The sequence below is a fragment of the Myodes glareolus genome, chromosome 13 (assembly GCF_982192425.1).
Source record: "Myodes glareolus chromosome 13, mMyoGla1.1, whole genome shotgun sequence".
Lineage (NCBI taxonomy): Eukaryota > Metazoa > Chordata > Mammalia > Rodentia > Cricetidae > Myodes > Myodes glareolus.
In genome coordinates, this window is record NC_142038.1 from 48,868,937 (window position 1) to 48,889,042 (window position 20,106).

The window sequence follows — 20,106 nt, forward strand, 5'->3', positions numbered from 1 at the left end:
TGTGAGCGTCTGGCCGACCCCAAAGTTGTGCCCTAGGAAATGGCCCTAAAGACTCAGGACCCCCAAGGCTTCGTGGGCTCAGTGAGATGGTTGAGCAACCTCCAGGAGTGAATGCAGGATGGAAGGAAAGAAAGGGCAGAGGGAAGGGGAGGAAATGCACGTGGTTAATCCTCAGCCACCCCAAGCCTGACTGCCATGGATTTCCATGCCAACAAGCCCTGAGTGGCATCACTGTGTCCAAATGGAGCATCTCTGGCCCCAAGGACTCAGCAGTAGACACCCATCTTTGGGAAGTTGACCTTAATTTCCACCATTTCAAATGCTTTACAGACCTCCAGAATAAACCTACATAAGGCTGAAGCATAAGGCTGAAAGGATATTGGAGGTAACGGAACGGGGGAAATAGAAGCCACAAGGCCACACAGGCAGCCTGCCCACTCCTCTGCCTTCCTGCACCTCGCCTAAGTCAGAAGATGTGTGGGAACGAGGGCTCACCTTCAAACCAGGGCTGGGAGTGGGAGTTCACAGGACTCTCATAAACAAAAGTGTGCTGAGAAGAATGGGAGGAAGGGAGGGAAAGACGGATGAAAGGGAGAGGAAGGTGTGGGAGAAGGAAACGTGAAAAGTTCGAGACAGAGGAAGGGAGGCTGGGGGTTCCCCAGACAGGGACTCAAGCTGCACCAGATGCAGAGAACAATGGATCCCAAGGATCTCAGGAAGGGGATGGGGGGGGGGAGGGGAGCCTTGTGGTCAGATCAGACAGGTCCTTCCTTCATTACAGCTTCTGGTGGAGCCACCGGCACCCTCAGGGGTCAGTGTGAGCCACGACCAATGTGGGAGCTGCTGCCACAGGTGGAATGAGCTGGGTCTACTACAATACTTTCCCAAACAACATGGCTGTTTGTGATTTGGGACCAGGACTAGACCAAGGGATTTTGCACATCATCTCATTCAAGCCTCACAGGTTCCTGCAGGGAGGACAATTATTTGTCTCCACACCCCACCGTGAAGATGAAGGAACAAGGGCTCAGGGAGGCTAAGTTAGAAGACCCAGCTGAGAAGCAGCAAGGTCAGCATTTGAACCCATGCCTCTTTAGCTCCTGCGACTTTTCTACTAATAATAGCTGCTTCTCAGAGAGACCAGCCTGAGGGCAAAGTTGAGGCGGAGAGTCCAAGGAGGCAGAAGGTAGAAGAATGGGGGAAGAAGGCAAAGGGGGAAAAAAGGAGATGAGAAGAGAGATGGGGAGCCTGAAGTGCCCTAGAGGGACATCAGCATAGGTCGAGTTCTTTGCTCGCCTGGCTACACAGTGGCTCTCTGTCCCTCATTGGCTGCCTTGCTGGTGGACAGCACCTTCCCACTCAGCCAGTCCCAGGAGCCCTGGCCTCATCCTCTTCAGCGACAGGCCCCTCAGCCTCACAGGAAACGCTCTTTCTCTAATTGCCATTGAAAGTCACAGCCCTCCCTTTTCCTGTAGGTGGGGTTTCCATAGGAAAAAGCTGCTTCTCTGCTTCCCCAGCCCAGTGACTGTTTGGAAGTTAGATCCCTACATCCCGCTTTACTAGGTCAAGTCTCAGACCGGTTCCTGCCCATCACTGCTGAGTGAACCAGCGGGCGCTGCTGGAGAGCAGGGATCTCCTGTAGCAACTCATAGGTTTGGGGACCTCTCGGGTCCCTTTTCACAAAGATGGCCTGGCTTGGGAATCCTGCTTCTTCCAGCATCTTCTAATTATGGGACCAAGTTGTAGCGGCAGATCTGAAGCAGGAGATCCAGGCTGATCGAGCTGTCCAGGACCGTGTTCTGCCTCTGAAGACCTCCAGCCGGTTGAGTCCAGCCCTCCCTGCGGTGAGCATGCTGCTACTTCTGTCACTCCTGCTAGGGCTCCTGGGGCCAGGCAGTTTCTTATTCCTTGCAGGGGACTGTCAGGAGGTGGCCACTCTCACGGTGAAATTCCAAGTGACAGAGGAAGTGCCGTCTGGCACAGTGATAGGGAAACTGTCCCAAGAACCGGGAGTGGAGGAGAGGCGTGGGAAGGCAGGAGATGCCTTCCAGATCCTGCAGCTGCCTCAGGCACTGCCTATTCAGATGAACTCGGAGGACGGCCTGCTCAGCACTTCCAGGCGGCTGGATCGGGAGCAGCTATGCCAGCAGCAAGATCCCTGCCTGGTGTCCTTTGATGTGCTTGCCACAGGAGCTTCGGCTCTGATTCATGTGGAGATTCAGGTACTGGACATCAACGACCACCAGCCAGAGTTTCCCAAGGGTGAACAGGAGCTGGAAATCTCCGAGAGTGCCTCTCTGTACACACGAATCCCCTTGGACAGAGCTCTTGACCAAGACACTGGTCCCAACAGCTTATATTCCTACTCCCTGTCTCCCAGTGAACACTTTGCCCTGGATGTGATCGTGGGGCCCGATGAGACCAAACATGCAGAGCTTGTGGTGGTGAAGGAGCTGGACAGGGAAGTCCACTCATTTTTTGATCTGGTGCTGACTGCCTCTGACAATGGGAATCCCCCTCAGACAGGCACCAGCATGGTCAAGGTCAATGTCCTGGATTCCAATGACAATAGTCCCGTGTTTGCTGAGAGTTCACTGGCCCTAGAAATCCCAGAAGACACTGCCCCTGGCACTCTTCTCATAAACCTGACTGCTACAGACCCAGACCAAGGACCCAACGGGGAGGTAGAATTCTTCTTTGGCAAGCACGTGTCCCCAGAGGTGATGAACACCTTTGGTGTAGATTCCAAGACAGGCCAGATCATTCTGCGCCAAAGCCTAGACTATGAGAGGAATCCTGCCTATGAGGTGGATGTCCAGGCAAGGGACCTGGGTCCCAATTCCATCCCAGGCCATTGCAAAGTTCTTATCAAAGTTCTGGATGTCAACGACAATGCTCCGAGCATCCACATCACATGGGCCTCTCAGACGTCACTGGTGTCAGAAGATCTTCCCAGGGACAGTTTCATTGCTCTTGTCAGTGCGAAAGACTTGGACTCAGGGAACAATGGTCTGGTCCACTGTTGGCTGAACCAAGAGCTGGGCCATTTCAGGCTGAAAAGAACTAACGGCAACACATACATGCTGCTCACCAACACCACACTGGACAGAGAGCTGTGGTCCACATACACTCTCACCGTGTTCGCCCAAGACCAAGGACCCCAGCCCTTATCAGCTGAGATGGAGCTGCGGATTCAGGTCGGTGATGTCAACGACAATGCCCCCGTGTTCGAGAAGAGCCGGTATGAGGTCTCCACTTGGGAAAACAACCCACCTTTTCTTCATCTCATCACCGTCAAAGCTCACGATGCCGACTTGGGCATTAATGGAAAAGTGTCATACCGTATCAAGGACTCCCCCGTCTCTCACCTAGTAGCTATTGACTCTGAGACAGGAGACGTCACTGCTCAGAAGTCACTGGACTATGAACAGATGGTGGGCTTTGAGTTCCAGGTGATAGCCGAGGACAGGGGGCAACCCCAGCTTGCATCCAGCATCGCTGTGTGGGTTAGCCTCTTGGATGCCAATGATAATGTCCCAGAAGTGATTCATCCTGTGCTCAGTGAAGGCAAAGCCACCCTTTCAGTGCTTGTAAATGCCTCCACGGGGCACCTTCTGTTGCCCATCGAGAATCCCAGTGGCTTGGAGCCAGCAGTGAGTGGTACACCAATGGCTACCCACAGCCCCCGGTCTTTTCTTTTGGTGACGATTGTGGCAAGAGATGCAGACTCGGGGGCCAATGGGGAGCTCCTCTACAGTATTCGAAGTGGGAATGATGCTCATCTTTTTGTCCTCAGCCCCTCCTTGGGGCAGCTATTGATTAATGTCACCAATGCCAGCAGCCTCATTGGGAGTCAGTGGGACCTGGGGATAGTAGTAGAGGACCAGGGCAGCCCTTCCTTGCAGACTCAAGCTCTGTTAAGGGTTGTGTTTGTCACCAGTGTGGACCACCTAAGGGACTCTGCTCACGAACCTGGGGTCCTGAGCACACCAGCGCTGGCAATGATCTGCCTGGCTGTGCTGCTGGCCATCTTTGGGTTGATCTTGGCTCTGTTCATGTCCATCTGCCGGACGGAGAAAAAGGATAACAGGGCCTACAACTGTCGTGAAGCTGAGTCCACGTACCGCCACCAGCCCAAGAGGCCCCAGAAACACATTCAGAAGGCAGATATTCACCTGGTGCCCATGCTCAGGGCCCAGGAGGACGAGGTTGATGAACTTAAATCATCTCATAAAGATACCAGTAAAGAGGCATTGGTGGAGACAGGCTGGGACTCCTGCCTGCAGGCCCCCTTCCACCTCACACCAACCTTATACAGGACCCTGCGTAACCAAGGCAACCAGGGAGCGCTGGCAGAGAGCCAGGAGGTACTGCAGGACACCTTCAACTTTCTTTTCAACCACCCCAGGCAGAGGAACGCCTCCCGAGAGAACCTAAGCCTTCCTGAGTCCCCACCTGCCCTGGGCCAGCCACACTCAAGGCCTTTGCAGCTGCCTGGCAGCCCCATAGCGAGGCTGGCTGGAGACCAGGGCAGTAAGGAGGCCCCACAGAGCCCGCCAGCCTCCTCTGCAACCCTGAGACGACAGCGGAATCTCAACGGCAAAGTGTCTCCTGAAGGACAACCTGGTCCTCACCAGATTCTGAGGAGCCTGGTCCGGCTGTCCGTGGCTGCTTTCGCGGAACGGAACCCCGTGGAGGAGCTCGCTGGGGATTCCCCTCCTGTGCAGGTACCTCTGGCATGGGCGGCTCTTTTTCTGGTCATTGGCCCCCACCCCAGAACACCACCAAGAGCAATAAACACCCTCGTTTCCCATATTCACCCTTAGACTCACCCAGCATATTGTGATGTAGAACTTAAGGGTCAACGGATCTTAACTGTGTGGTCCTGGGCGTGTTTCTGAGCCTCAGTTTCCTTGATGGTGAACTGGGAATGTCAGTGAGAAGTGTGTGTGCCCTACAGAGTTGTGAGGATCAGATCAGTCAATTCCTGTAAAGTACTTATGCATGCCTGGCACATGTGGACACACAGCAAACATAGCAAAGGTAGTGATTAGAAATAAGAACTTCGGAGTAAGGTTGCCTGGGTTCAAATCCTGGCTCTACCTCTTTCCACCTGTGGCTCATAGAGAAGTTACTCAGCTTATAGTTAGAGGTATCCACTTTAGCAGCATGCTCCCCGCAAGACTGCAGGAAAACCAAATGAATCGATCCCTGGCAGCCATGCCTGGACAGCAGTGTCTGCCTGGACAGCAGTGTCTGCTCGGCAAATGGTTCTATCCCCCCCACAAAGCGCCTCCTCATGCCTGCTCTCAACCTGCTTGTCGTGTCTAGACAACCTGCCTTGAAACAGTCAGGCCCTCAGGGGACTTGCCTGAGACCCCAGAGTGCACCAGCTGGGGAGACAGGGGAAACAACTGTCTAGTGAGGCAAATCCCAGTTCAAACACAACAGTTTAGAACTGGAGAGTGTAGGGAATGACCTTTAACTGTGGAGTCTCATTTCCTTCGTCTACAAAATGGGAATCCCGAAGTCAAACTTGCTTGGTCTCTGCTGCCCTGGAGGGAAGGATTAATGGGATGATGAGGGGCTGTCTGTTTCATGCCTTGTGGTTTACTAACCACAAAAGGAGGTCTTCTCAAGGATGGTGCTTAACATATCCCTAACTGCTTCTCTGATGTCCAGAGAGCTTTCGCTGCGCAAGGCTGAGCCTCAGAGACATATTTTTGTGGACCAGACAGTCAGTTCAGGTTCCTCATGGAGCAAGGACACAGGTTCTTTTCCAAACCCTGTTCTAGGAAGCTATTTGGAGGTAGTGTAGCTTTTGTTTTAGAAACCTCACCTTGGGGGCTCCCTGCAAACCCAGAGGGGACGACAGTCAACTACTTCATTCTTTCACTCATTCATCCCATCCACCAGAGGCTATTAGGATGAACTCTTTTTGTTTTGTTTCGTTTCGTTTTGGTTTTTCGAGACAGGGTTTCTCTCTGTAGCTTTGGAGCCTATTCTGGAACTCGCCCTGTAGACCAGGCTGACCTTGAACTCACTAGTGCTGGGATTTACCCGCTTCTGCCTCCTTAGTGCTGGGATTACAGGCATGCACCACCACTGCCTGGTTTAGGATGGACTCTTATGCCATGTCCCTGGGCATGACAGTAGAGAGCAGACGGACACTCTGCATGGCACACTGGAGCGATGGAAAGAAAGGCATCCCTTTGAAATCAACTGGGGGTCAAGAGTAAGATGCCCAACACCCAGGTCTCTTTGACAGTTCAGCCACACAGCAAAGTCAGACAGACCTGAGTTCAAGTTCCAGGCCTTGTCGCTGCAAGGTCTGTGCCCCTCAGGTTGCAGATCTACAAAATGCATGGATTGGTATGACCTTCCTGCAGCTATTGTGTGGCACAAATGAGATTAGTTGTCACCAGGTAATTATTAAATGCTACCTGGGGCTCTATTAACAAGTGATTCACACAGTTCAGTTCATTTAAATGGCACACCATCACTTGATTCGGTCTTATTATTATTTCCCTACTGCTGAGGAAACTGAGACTCAGGACCCGGAAGTGGTTTTCTAGGGTCAGGAAGATGGGAGGTAAGGCAGGAACAGAGTTAGTGTGAGCCTGAATCCAACCCCAGAGTCTGGGTTCCAACTGTGAAGTGACTCTGAATGCCAGGATGTGACACTGGGCTTGGCCTTCAAGTTGTGCTTACCTAGTGTCGCTTGGGTAAAAGTTTTCAGGTGCCTGTCTTCTCAGGGCTTTTGGGCCGGGTAGGGAGGCAGAATCTGCCTGAAGTAGGTTCAGGGACCCAGACTCTCCCAAGTCACCATGCCACCCTAGTGCTGGCCACGATGAAGCAGCATTTTTAGAGGTAACACCCCTGAGTCTTAGTATCAACATATCTAATTAACCCTGACAATGCTGCGGAGAATTCGAAGCCGCTTCAGAGACAGAAGGTGATAAACCCGAGGTCTCCGTGAGTCTCAAAATCTGCCTGAAAGGTCACAAGCTGGCGACCAGGAAGAACCAAGTCTACGAAGACTAGGTCTGCTTCCTTGCCCTCCAGGACCTTGGGGTGCAGGACTAACCTCTAATCAGTCCCTCTTCTCCCATCTACCTGAAGCCCTGCCATTTTTTCTAGTCTTTGAGAACTCTTAGCAGAAGCTGCCTTCTCTTAACGGCCAAGACCTTCCAGTCTCTGGCGGAATTCCTGTGGAGCCTTCGGTCTCAGCAGGACTTCCTGGCACACAGTCAGAATTCAAGAAAACATTTGTTGAATTGCCTGAAAGCCAGGTTTGGTGGCACATGCCTAGAGTTCCAGCCCCTCGGGAGGCTAAGACAGGAGTTCCAGAGCAGCCTGCACAGCATAGTAAGATCCTGTCTCAAAAGACAAAAAAGTAAACGGATAATTGTGACTCTGGTGAAGTCTTTGTCCCCTTCTTCCTTGCCTTTCCTATAAATCATGAGCTTCCAAAGACCACATGGGGTCCCTATTTCAGTCTCACAAGTCCCACAGAAACACTAGCCTGGCACAAAGACATGCTTTTAAACACATGTCCATTGCTAGGTGGTGGTGGCACAAGCCTTAATCCCAGCACTCAGGAAGCAGAAGCAGACGGATCTCTGTGAGTTCTTAGCCAGCTTGGTCTACAGAGTCAGTTACAGGGCAGCTAGGGCCATTACACAGAGAAACCCTGTCTTGAAAAACCAACCAACCAACCAATCAACCAACCAACCAACCAACCAACCAACAAAAAACCATGTCCATTGACAGGGTGAATAAGTGAATTGGTTAAATGACACTATTTCTGCCCTGTACAGGCAGCCTTGCATACCCCACCACCACATCTCCACAAATTCAAGCCAGAATGTTTGAACACTATGCAAAGGGAAAAATAACTCTTGAAGACAATCCTTACCAAAGTAACTACTGTACTCTCTGGAAATGCCATTTCCACCCCAAGCCCACCAGTCACTCCAGGTAACGAGCTAATGGGGATGGTTCCAAGGGTCTCCATAGAATCTCCTTCAGCTGCCCAGGGCCTGCAGGGACATAGCAAAGCTGGGAAGCACCCTCCCCCAGGTCTCTGCCTCAGTCACACAGGTCCATTCCCCCAATCCCCTATCTGATCGCAGAAGCATCTGAAGCCAGAGGAAAAACTATAAAAAGAAAGCAGCAGCATTTGAGGGAAACATCCGGCGAGGAAGCGTGCTGGGTCGGAATTGTGTGGAGTCAACAGATTTTTCCTGTCTTGTAGCAAATCTCCCAGCTGCTGTCCTTGCTGCATCAGGGCCAATTCCAGCCCAAACCAAACCACCGAGGAAATAAATACTCAGCCAAGCCCGGCGGCAGCAGGTAAGCAGCGGGTAGCACCCACAGCACAGTCTCCTCCGGGCCCCTAGGTCACCCTCCCCAACAGCCTAGGTGAGTGTGGAAGGATGCGCACCCTCTGAATCCAGCCCAGGGGGTACATGCAGCAGACAGCACCCATCCCCCTACTCCGGAGGCTCTATCCTGGGGCCACTGTATTTATGATATTTACAGGTCCCCGTGTCGCTAAGGAAATTACTTCATCTCTTAGCACTGACTGTCTCCCCTGCTTACTTGATTGGTTTGAAATCTGTAACTTTCACCTTTCCTTCTCTTGGCCTACAAACATGCTATATAAGGATGTAAGTGCGAGGGTGTGCTCCTGCAGGCAGTCCTGGAGCTGACGAGCCCTCCAGAGGATAGCTATGCATGGAGAAACGGATTTTCCCTTCTGCAGGCTCAACATTTAAGTCTGTGGGAATCAACTGCCAACAGACCAACGAACAAGAGAAAAGCCATAGTAAATGTAAAAAATTCTTTTACATTTCTTTATTTTGCATATGAGTCAGGGGATGTGTGTGTGTATGTGTATGTGTGTGTGTGTGTGTGCAAGGGCAGAGGACGACAGCAAAGGGTGTCTGTTCTCTCTTTTCCATCACACAGGGATTGAACTCAGGGCATGAGGGTTTGGTGGCAAACGCCCTTAGTCACTGAGGTGTCTGTCTCACAGACCCCATTACAATTTTTTAAATCATTGTTTCATGTGGTACAGAAGAAGCCTTTAGATTGAAGATCCAAAGACACATTTTTAAGATTGGGTTTAGTGTTTCCGGGATACCTGTGAAAGTATACCTGGATAAAAATGGTATGAGCAAATTGAAATTTAGACTCAGAGAGGCCTATCTGTATGGCTTTCTTGGCTGCTCTACCCAGCATTCCTTGCTTCCAGGTATGGGCTAGGAGCTTTTCTGGAACAAGGGACTCACAACCTGCCATCAAGCTAGGCAAGCTAGAGTATTTCCTTATTGCCAGCTCTTACACAGAAAGTAAGGGGGGAATTCAAATGTGTTTTTAGGTTTTTATGGTTGGCTTTGGGGAAAGTTCTAGTTTCTACGACCTTCTTTGGGAAAGGAATTCTAGATGGCTCTCCGTTCGCCTGGGGGAGGGAGCTCAGGGGTAGGAGGTCAGAGGCACAGTTCTAAAGACTTTCACATTTGGACATGATTTCCTGAGCCCTAAGAGTGCTCACATTCCAGAGTCATGTGTCTCGATGGGAATTCTTGCTTAATTACTTAGCCCATGGGGTCCTTAGGCAAGCTACTGCAAAAATATGGGTGGCAGAATGGGAAGGACTCTCGTGGACAGGCTCCAATGAGTGAGTGCCTGTACTTTGCAAAGCACGAGGCCTGACTTAGGGGAGTTGTCCCCGTTACCCCCAGTTTTCTACCTCCTAGCTGATCTCTTAATAGCAGTAGGAATGGTTATCGTGGGGAATGAGAGCAATAAAAATCACATAGGAATCATGGGTCTTCGAACCCGTCAGGGAGACTTTCTACCTGTAGGGATGGGCTTCGTCCTGAGGGACTGTCAGAGGCCTTGAGGGTCAGTGAGACACAAGGTCCTCAGCTTAAACCAGGAAGCTGGGGTGCAGGTGCAGATGTGGGTAAAGGGTACCTCATCCAGATGCGTCCCCCACAGACCTGTTCCTTTGCTCTAGGAGGTGGCTTCAGTAAGAAGGAAACCACAGTCACTGATTCCACAGTGTTCGTCAAACGCCCAGTGTGTGCTAGGCCATGTTCTGAGCATTTGACAAGAGAACAAGGCGTGAGGAAGGCAAACCCCACCCTGCTTGACTGGTACTGGGTAGATGACCACGTCAACTGAAGTTTACTAAGTGCCATACTCACTGGAGGTGTGAAGGGGGACCATGGAGGGCAACACTACCAATGGCTCCATTTCTCCCCTGTGTGCCTACTGTTTAGACCGTGGCAGGGCTCTGTGCTAAACCTTTTACCTACGAAGTCTCATTTACAAACCCCATGAGGGTTACACGTATCACTCCCATTTCACAGGAGAGGAGCAGTCAGCAGGAAGGCTGGCTATGCATCAGTCCCCTGTGTAGATGGCAAACGATACAGATGCCGTGAACAGACAGTTATGTGAAAATTCCTCACTTGAAACCTGGTTGGCCTCTTCACAGGGCTCCCATCCCAGACACAGATGGCTCAGATGGTCCAGGTGTCAGGCCTGGTGGCCAAGCGGAGCCCGACCTGGAAGAGGGTCCCCTAGGCCCCGAGGAGGAGAACCTTTCTGTGAAGCGACTTCTGGAAGAAGAGCTATCGAGCCTGTTGGACCCCCATACAGGTAGGGATGCCCTGAGGTCACCCCTGTGCTGTCTCTGTGCCCAGCATCCACCTGTACACCCAGGCTCCAGAGTTGTCCAATCCACTGTGCAGAGGAGTATGCCCAGGATTTTATTTTCCCTGCAGTCTCGGAAAGTGGTTATCTATCTGTTTGTTTATTTAGTTCTGGTGGTGGGTTTAGTTGTTTATGACAGGGTTTGACTCTGTCAATATGTAGCTGAGGCTGACCTTGGAATTCTCCTCCTCAGCTTCCCAAATGCTGGGATTGTAGGCATGAGTCACCATGCCCAGCTTTCCTTTCCCATTTAATTGACCAGGTTCTACTTTTTATTGTTTATTTTTTTTAATTATTATATGTGCATTGGTGTTTTACTTGTACTTTTGTCTGTGGAAGGGTGTTGAATCCCCTATGACTGGATTTACAGACAGTGCTGAGCTGCCCTGTGGGTGCTGGGAATTGAAACTGGGTCCTCTGGAAGAGCAGCCAGTGCTTTTAACCACTGAGCCACCTCTCCAGACCCCAAGGTCTACTTTTTTTTTTTTATAAATCATCATTAAGAATAACAAACAGGGCTGGAGAGATGACTCAGTGGTTAAGAGCTCTGACTGCTCTTCCAGAGGACCTGGGTTCATTTCCTAGCACCCACATGGCAGCTCACAACTGTCTGTAACTCTAGTTTCAGGGAATCCAACTCCCTCTTCTGAACTTCACAGGCAATGAGTACACACATACACAGACAGATAGGCAGGCAAAACACTCATATACATAACATAGAACAAATAAATCTTAAAAAAAGAAAAGAAAGAGAATAACGCAAGATCAGTGCTGAGTAAACAACTTCCTCGTTCTTGGTCTGTGTGTCGGGCACCAGGAAAGCCAACAAGTCATCCTCTGGAGTAGATAAGGCCAAATGTACAGGTGAACCCAGGCTCAGGAAGTAAGCTGGCCTGCGCAGAGTCTCCTCCATCCTGGCTGGGAGTCCAAACCTGCGTGCACAGTATAAACTCAACGGCACCATTGCATTTGACATATTTAAATAACCTTTCACCCCAGAAAAGAGACAACTCCTTTATGTGCTAATTGAAGATTAAGAGATTCTTTGTTTTTTCAAAAAAAAAATATTGGTTTTGGGTTGGAATGTAGCTCAGTTGATAGAGTATTTGCCTGCTCCTGGGTTCTTTCCCAAGCAGTGCATTAAATGGGCCTGTTGGTACAGACTTTTAATTCCAGTACTCAGGAAGTGGAGGCCAGAGGGTCAGAAACTCAAGGTCATCCTTGATGAATTCTGGACTAGTCTGGGCTACATAAGAGCCTATAAAAACAATGAACAAAGAAGAGGAGGAGGAGGGGAAAAGGAGGAAGAAGGGAAGGAAAGCAAAGCAATTAGCTTTAACTATAAACATAATACGAGTTTCAATGCGAGACTCCGCCAGCCAAGTGCCTTCTGTGGGAACTCGTCTACCTCCTTTAAGTAACACACCCTACCCCTGACCATCCCATCTTCTGTTTCTGGAGTTAATTTATTTCCCACATGTTCTGTCTGGCTGCAAGGCACGGCAGGTTTTGCCCTTTCTGGAACGAAAAGCCATAACTAGCACCGAGAGAGCCTTTTAAAGGCAAGTCACCTATTGTAAGTTTCTCTGGAGAAAATATGAAGAGAAAGGGGCTATTCATTATCCCTGTTTCACAAAGGGAAAAAAGGCCGAGGGTCAAAAGTGTTTAACAATTTGCCAGGGGTCATGCAGTTAATGGCTATTAATATAGGCAATATGACTCTAAATTCTAGATCCGTGCTGCTCAATATGGTAGCCACTGGCCACATATGGCTATTTAAGTTTAAATGAAGTGAAATTAAATAAAATGAAATATTGAGACCTTTGTTATACCAACTATACCTCAAAGGCTCAGTACCCACATGTGGTTGGTGGCTACAATTTTGAATTCTGTCATTGGCCAGCTGTGGCTAGAATTTGTGGGCTCAGTCCTTGACCTGTCCTGCCTCCCCACAGTCCAGAACGCACTGGGCAATGTGAGTTGGGAAGATGGAGAAATGGGTGGGAAAGACTTTGTGGTCCAAGAACTGGATGCCCTGGGGCTACTGAGAGTCACGTTTAGGACTGGGGACTTGGTGATTAGATAAAAAAAAAAAATCCATCTGGACATGTAATAATGATGACTCAGTAGGTGAAGTGTTCACCACAAAAATTTGAGGGCCTAAGTTTGGATCTCCTAAAACCTACTTAGTGCTGGGGAGGCAGGGACTGGAGGATCCCTGTGGTTTGTTGACTGGCCAGCCTAGCTGAATTGTGAGCTTCTGGTTCCTGTGAGAGAATCTGTCCCCCCAAAAAACAGGTTGAAAGTCAGGTATAGTGGTGCACGCCTTTAATCCTAGTACTCGGAAGGCAGAGGCAGGTGGATATCTGTGAGTTTGAGACTAGCTTGGTCTACATAAGGAATTCCAGGCCAACAAGGGCTACAAAGTGAGAATTCAGTTTGAAAAAAACAAAAAGGAATGGACTGAGCTGTCCGACACTGACTTCCGGTGGCCTACACCCCGGGGGAGGGGATGGCTATTTTATTAGTTTCATGAACTCTCCGGATTCGTAATGAAGGTCACACAGTGAACTCATCATCACTTTCCAGCTGTCCTCATATGCCCCATGAGTTCCCATTCTCCTCTGAAGCTGACCATGAACAAGGAAAGACTGGAGTCTTATTTCTCAGAGACTCGGGGAAGTAATGTTTACAGTCTCCCAAGGTCAAGGGTCAATCACCATGTCCATTAATCATGTAACAGACATTCACCAAGTCCCAGGCAGGGGGCCAGACCCAGTCTGTACAGTCCAGAACTAGAGACAAGAACCAGGGGATCATTCACTGATCCAAACAAATGATTAGCTGCACGTTGGAGTGACCTTTTCAAGTTGCGGAAGTAGCATTCTGGTAACGTAGAAAATATAGGCAAACAGACAAACAAAGAACAAATCATTTATGCCCAGAGAATTTCAGTTAACACTTTGCCCTGTTTCCTTCCAGCATCTTCTTGCACAGATTTAAAACCACTAGCCTGAAATAAGCATTAAATACCTGTTAACATTAATACGTGTTCTCCCCCGCCCCCCGCCTGTGTGTGAGTGTGTGTGTGTGTGTGTGTGTGTGTGTTTCATAAGCAGGAAATTGGATTTCCTTTTTTTTTTTTTTTCTCTCGTGCTTGGTCTTTGTCTTTGGGGCTGGAATTAATGTTTGTTTGTTTGGTGTTATTTGAGAAAGAGTCTTATGTAGCCCTAACTGGCCTATTGTTCTGCGTAACCTGTTCTATCATAGAACTCCCAGTAATGCTTCTGTCTCGGCCTCCTGAGTGCTGGAATTTCAGGCACGTGCCACCACATCCAGCTCCTAGGCAGGACTTTCTGAGAGAAACGAGAAAAGGGTGATGGCGGCATGAGAATCCAGGGGACATTATTTTTAGATGCCAACAAATACCAGGTTGTCAGAGCCACTGCCCCATTCCTTTCTCAGGACAATCCTCAGGCAGACAGCCCCTTCTCAGCTGGACACTAGCCCAGGAAACAGTGTGAGGGGAGGTGAGATTGCCAGGTAGTTACAATGCAGGTTGGCCCTGGGAATTCTAGGGGCGCATCTGAGAAGTACCCAGGGGCAAGAAGGCTATGCTTCCTAGAGAGTGGGTAGGGCTGGGGAGTACCAGGGTCTTCAAAGTTGTCAGACCTAGGTCCTATCCAGTTTTGGTTTTCTAGAAAACAAGGCTTCTTTGAGGGGCAGAATCCTTATCCTTAAAATGGAGATAAGACCCTTGACCTCAAACACCTGAGTAGCTGAAATGAGATAATTATGCAATTTCTTGTCATATGAGCAGTTAATAAGTAGTTACTATCTTCTTTCTTTCTTTTTCTTTTCCTTTCTTTCTTTCTTTTTTTTTCTTTTTCTTTTTTTTTTTTTTTTTTTTTTTTTGCTTGCTTTTGAGATAGGGTCCCTGAATCTCCTGGAACTTGATGGGCAGATGAGGCTGGCCTCAAATTTGCTGTGACTCTGTAGCCTCAGTTTCCCAAGTGTTGGGATACCAGATGTGTTCCTCCACGCCAGGCTTAAACAGGCTAATTCTATCTATCCTCATGCCGCCTCCAAACTAAGCTCTTCCGGCTTTGGTCAGCAGTTTTCCTGCCCAGGGAGCTTGCCCGTCAAGGCCTCTTCCTTCCCGTCCCGCTCCCACCGTCGTGTGTCCCCCACCATTTCCCTTTCCTTCTTTGTCCACTGCTCTTGTCCTGCTTACAGCCCCACCCCGCCTGGCTTCCCTGCATTTCCCTCACCGTGTCCCTCCTTCCTCTGCAGGTCTGGCCCTCGACAAGCTGAGTCCCCCTGACCCTGCCTGGATGGCGAGATTGTCACTGCCCCTCACCACCAATTACCGAGACAACTTGTCTTCCCCTGACGCTGCAGCTTCAGAGGAACCGAGAACCTTCCAGACATTCGGCAAAACCGCCGGACCGGGACCCGAGCTAAGCCCAACAGGCACGCGCCTGGCCAGCACTTTCGTCTCGGAGATGAACTCGCTGCTGGAGATGTTGTTGGAGCAGCACACGGTGCCAGTGGAGGCCGCATCTGCAGCTTTGCGGCGGCTCTCGGTGTGCGGCAGGACCCTCAGTCTAGACCTGGCCACCAGTGGGACCTCGGGCTCAGAAGCACAGCTGGATAGGAAGAAGGCAGCCGAGGGCAGACTCGGCTGTGGCGGGAATCTATGAACATGCTTGGTGAGGATGCCTTTGGATCCAGGAACCAGGTCCTCTGGGAGATGTTAGGGTAGTACGCAGGCCTTGAGGAGCTCAGGGAATGAACTGGTTTCTAAAATTGTGGAACTCACTGGCCAGAGACACCCTCAACTTTAGGGTAACTGATGCTGTTCCCCACAGAGGCAGACTGATGGGTAACTGGCCAGAGCAGACCTTGTAACAGACCCTGTGGCTGAGCTTTATGGAGAGAAGAAACAGCTTGTTTCTCGCCATACAGAGTTCCTCAGGAGGAACAGATGCCAGATGTCACAGAGTGTATCATAAGCGAGAGGGGTGGCCTCACTGGATACTGGAGGCAGAGGGCTGGCTCCTGGGGGAGACAGGCAATGCTCTCTGACCTACTAAAAAAGGAAAAACTGCAGCTCATTCTCCTGTTTGCCAGAGCATCAGAGGGGTGGGGGGGAGGCTTTTGTCATTTATCCCTGGCATTAAACTCCTGTTGGGTCATGGCCCGAGTGGGTCACACTGGTTCAGTGACAGGTACGCAGATGATGGACATGTGTGTCCTTGACCCGACTCCACTATGTTATCCAACAATAGGCTTCTCAGCTGGAAAATCAGGACTAAGTAAAGCAAGGCTGTAGATGGAGTATTTATTATCGGCAAATCAATCCCACACCAGTTATGTTTTAAGGGGTTATTTATTTTGGGGGGGTAAAACTTACATACACCATAAACCGTCAGGAAGGGAGCCTAGTTGCAGGAGCTGGGAGCAGGAGCCAGGAGCAAGCACCGGAACCAAGAGCCGGAACCAAGAGGGCCTGATCCGGATCTGCTTCTCTTTTTAAAAGAGAAATATACCACGCCCCAGTGGGCTGGTATTTCAGCAGCTATTGGCTGACGGAGCGGAAGTCGCTCCCCGCTGCACTGTGGGCTCGTATTTCAGCGACTATTGGTTGAGGCAGCGGAAGTTACTCCCACAACAATTTATAGTTCTCACAATGCTAAGTTGGTGGTATTATTATACCCATTCCACAGATGCGAAGTTTGGAAAAGTTGAGAGTCTTTCCTAGGAGTGAGCGGGGAGTAGAGGCAGAGCCAGAACTTGTGCTCAGGCTGGCCCAACACCAAAGCCGATGCCATCAACCATGGCACTAGACTGCCAACCAAGAATAAGAAAAGGAAAAGTCCCTGAGACGAAGGTTTGCAAATAGAAGGCATTCGGGCCCATAGGACTCTGTGCTTGCAAGCATGGGTTAAAAGGAGTTTGTATCTGCCCAATGCCAGTTCCTTGAGATGCAGGAGTCTTCTTATTTGAGACCCCAGTTGGGGAAGTCTTTCTCCACTGGCAGGTGTGGGTCTGGGAATTGAGGCCCCAGAGGATGATATGTGAACTGGGACTATGAAATCCATACTGACAGCGGCCAGCCTCCCGGGGCGGGCAGAATGAAGAAATAGTTAATACGTTCCCAAGGCTTTTTGTTCCTGGACATTCCCAAGAAGTCACAGCTAGTTTAAGATGGGGGGGGCAGGCTCTCCTGGACACTGAAGGCAGAAGATGGTGTCTGCTTCACTCGTCCTCTTCGGGACCAGCCAGACTCCCACCGAGGGCTGGTGACAGTCGCAATGCAGTGATATCAGCGCGTCTTACAGATGAGCAGCATGAGACCTGACAAAGTTAAGCATTTCAGAGGCCTGGGTCTCTCATCGCTCACTCCAGGTCAGGGTGATCTTATGAGACCTGTGATCGTCAAGCTGGTTCATGGAGCTGCTGGGTTCCAGGTCAGAGAAAGAGGCTACGAAAACCAGCAGGAGCTCCAGCTTGTCCAGCCAGATGCCTGACGCAGTTGACACTAGAGATACTAGCTGAGTGGCCCTATGAATGAGTAACTGGGTAAACACATGCTTCAGAGTATCCTTTTACTTACGTTGGCGCTCCAGGTAGGACTTCATTGGAGGGTGGGAATAGTTCTGCTATGTAAAAGCCAAGTCTAAAGACTGTAGTACAAAGTAGACCATGCTGATCTCACGAGGACTTGCAGGCAGAGGAGAGATGGAGTGGGCAGATGACCTAGGGATGCTGGAACCATGGCTGAGACTTGATCATTAGAAACACTAAACCAAGCTGGGCAGTGGTGGCGCACACCTTTAATCCCAGCACTCGGGAGGCAGAGGCTGATGGATCTCTGTGGGTTTGAGGCCAGCCTGGTCTACAGAGTGAGTTCCAGAACAGAGTTACAAAGAGAAACCCTATCTAGAAAAAAAAAAAAAGACTAATTGTATCACTCTAGTCCTAAAGCTCCAGTCCTTGGAACCCTGCATACCAGACAGAACTTCGTGCGTAAGTATTTTTATCTGAGCAGAAGACACAAAGTTCTCATCAGATTCCCAAGGAAACACATGACCTGTAAAAGTTTATGCAGCATGGCTTCAAGACACTAAACCATTTGTAGACACAGAGTCTGAATTTTTCAGTCTCGACTCTTTGTTAGCGCTGAGGACGAATTCTTCATCCTGCTGACTCTACCTCCCAAGAACTGGGATTGCCCATGTATGGCTGTCACACCCAGCTCTTGGCTCTTCATTTTATAGCCAAGGACGTGGAAGGATGAAATGACTGTGACTTGCACAGGCCACACAGCAGGTCTGCTGAAAAGCTAGGGTCTGGGATCAGGAATTTGGGATTTATTATATTCTACATTGCAGTGGAGTTTTTGTTGTTTTTTAAGAGGGTCTCACTGTGTAGCCCTGGTGGCCTGGTAAACCAGACTGATTTTGATCTCACGAAGGTTTGCCTGCCTCTGCCTCCTGCTGTAGGGATTAAGGGCATGTATCACCAGGCCTAGCCACTTAAAATTTTTATTATCTCGCTAGGGGGGGCAGGCAGCATACATACCACAGGGCATGTATGCGGAGGTCAGAGGACAACTGTAGGGGGTCAACTCTCCCCTTTTATTATGTTGGTTCCAAGGATCAATAATCAGGTTGTCAGGTTGTCAGGTTTAGGGGCAAGCATCTTACCTGCTGAGCCCCTCATTCGACCTCTTTCCTTTCTTTCTTTCATAGTGTAACCTAGGCCAACTTTGACCTTACCATGTGCCATGGATTTGAACACTTGGCAATTCCGCTTCCTGAGCTGTCAGGCGTGTTAGCCACTACTCCTGGCTTCCATCACAGGTTAACCTACGGTGTCTGGGCTTCAGGATCTATGAACGGCTAGACTGCAAACTGAGCAGGGATGGATACACTCTCCTCTGGGTTGGAAGAGTGCCTTCATCAGATTTTCAAAGTGGATTTTGACTTCTCTAAGATTGAGGACTGCTGCAGCCCTCTAGGTCTGCTCTCACCCTCCCTGCAGGTCCCAGAGAACTCCTGGGTAGTGCTGTTTTGTCAGAGTGGGGGCGTGCTGTGAGGGCTGGTGCTGGATCCTGCACCCTGTGAGGGCTGGTGCTGGATCCCTTCCTAGCGCTGACACCAGCACCTTTCCCACCCTCTCCCCGCAATGGGCTCAGAACGAGGCAGTACATATGGTGACAGAACTGGGTGTGCTGAACAGGAAGGTTACAGAAATTTCTTGACATCAGCCAAGATGTCAAAGCTAAGGCTTTGGACATACTTGAAACAGTTTCCACCAAGATGGGCTCTGTCCCCTGGGAGACGGAGGGAGAGCAGGCAAGCCAGCAAGCACTCAGTTAAATGTCGTCTTAATTTGGAAAGCACAGAGGGACATTTTTTAAAAAAATCAATAGTCAGCCGTTCTCCGGCACCAAGAGTGCCAGGCAGTGTTCACTCAGCCTGGGGGCAGCTCAGAGATTGACAGGCAGTCTTCCCGTCTGTCACCAACTTCAGCCTGGCAGCTCACTGACCCTACCTCTCCTCCGGCTGAAACAAGAATGTGATAGCACCGGCAACGCTACCCTTGGGACTCTGGAGGGAACCAAATTCCCAAAAAAGACAGAGTGGGGGAGGCAGGAGACAGCATATTATCAACTTGGCAAATCATATTTACCTGCCAAGTGGGTCAGTGTTTTCTAGCTCCTCCTAAGAATGGTGCATACTATGAGGGCAACATAAACATCACTCAACACTTGTCTGAGTCAAAGTCTCTCCCTGTAGGCCTGCCTCAGCCTCTCCAGTGCTAAGATTACAGACAGAAGCTACCACACTTGGCTATATTTTGTATTTCTTGAACAATTTCTAAGTGTCGTAATTAGCATAATGATCACAGAGGGGAGAAAGGCATAATCATTTTCCATTCCCAAAACAATTATTTAAAACCCCCACTATGTGTAGACTTGTTGCTGGGCAGATGTGTTCGCTGAGCACCTACTGAGTGCCCTGCACTGTATTAACAACGATCTAATGGGCTGAACGGTTGTGTTCCCACCACTGCATCATCAATACAGCTTTGCTGAAAGGTCTCATGGTTGAAGAACTGGTTTCGTGGATAGGCCTGGAGCCCTGCATCCCCCAGCACACAAGCCAAACTGGCTCTGCTGTGGGGCCACCTCCCTGTCCTCTCACATTTTCTCTGGGGGCACTGATGAGTCATTAATAGAATTTGAAAGGCAGAAGTGCAGCAGTATGGAGTCCGTCCATGAAACCTGTCCCCTGGGGCTGTACTGAGACTGGCAGTGACTGCATTGAGATCACAATGCCTGCACAGCCACAGACTTGGGGCCCCTGA

The 20,106-nt window shown here is 50.0% G+C and overlaps 1 protein-coding gene across 1 annotated transcript; it reads left to right on the forward strand.

Moving 5' to 3' along the window:
• Nucleotides 1-1,491: 1,491 nt before the first annotated feature.
• Nucleotides 1,492-17,318, forward strand: Pcdh12 (protocadherin 12). The gene is made up of 4 exons (XM_085699949.2): nt 1,492-4,727; nt 8,258-8,355; nt 10,511-10,674; nt 15,022-17,318. The coding sequence occupies exons 1-4, from the start codon at nt 1,851-1,853 to the stop codon at nt 15,429-15,431; spliced, it is 3,549 nt and encodes a 1,182-aa protein (XP_085556075.2). The 5' UTR covers nt 1,492-1,850; the 3' UTR covers nt 15,432-17,318.
• Nucleotides 17,319-20,106: the final 2,788 nt, after the last annotated feature.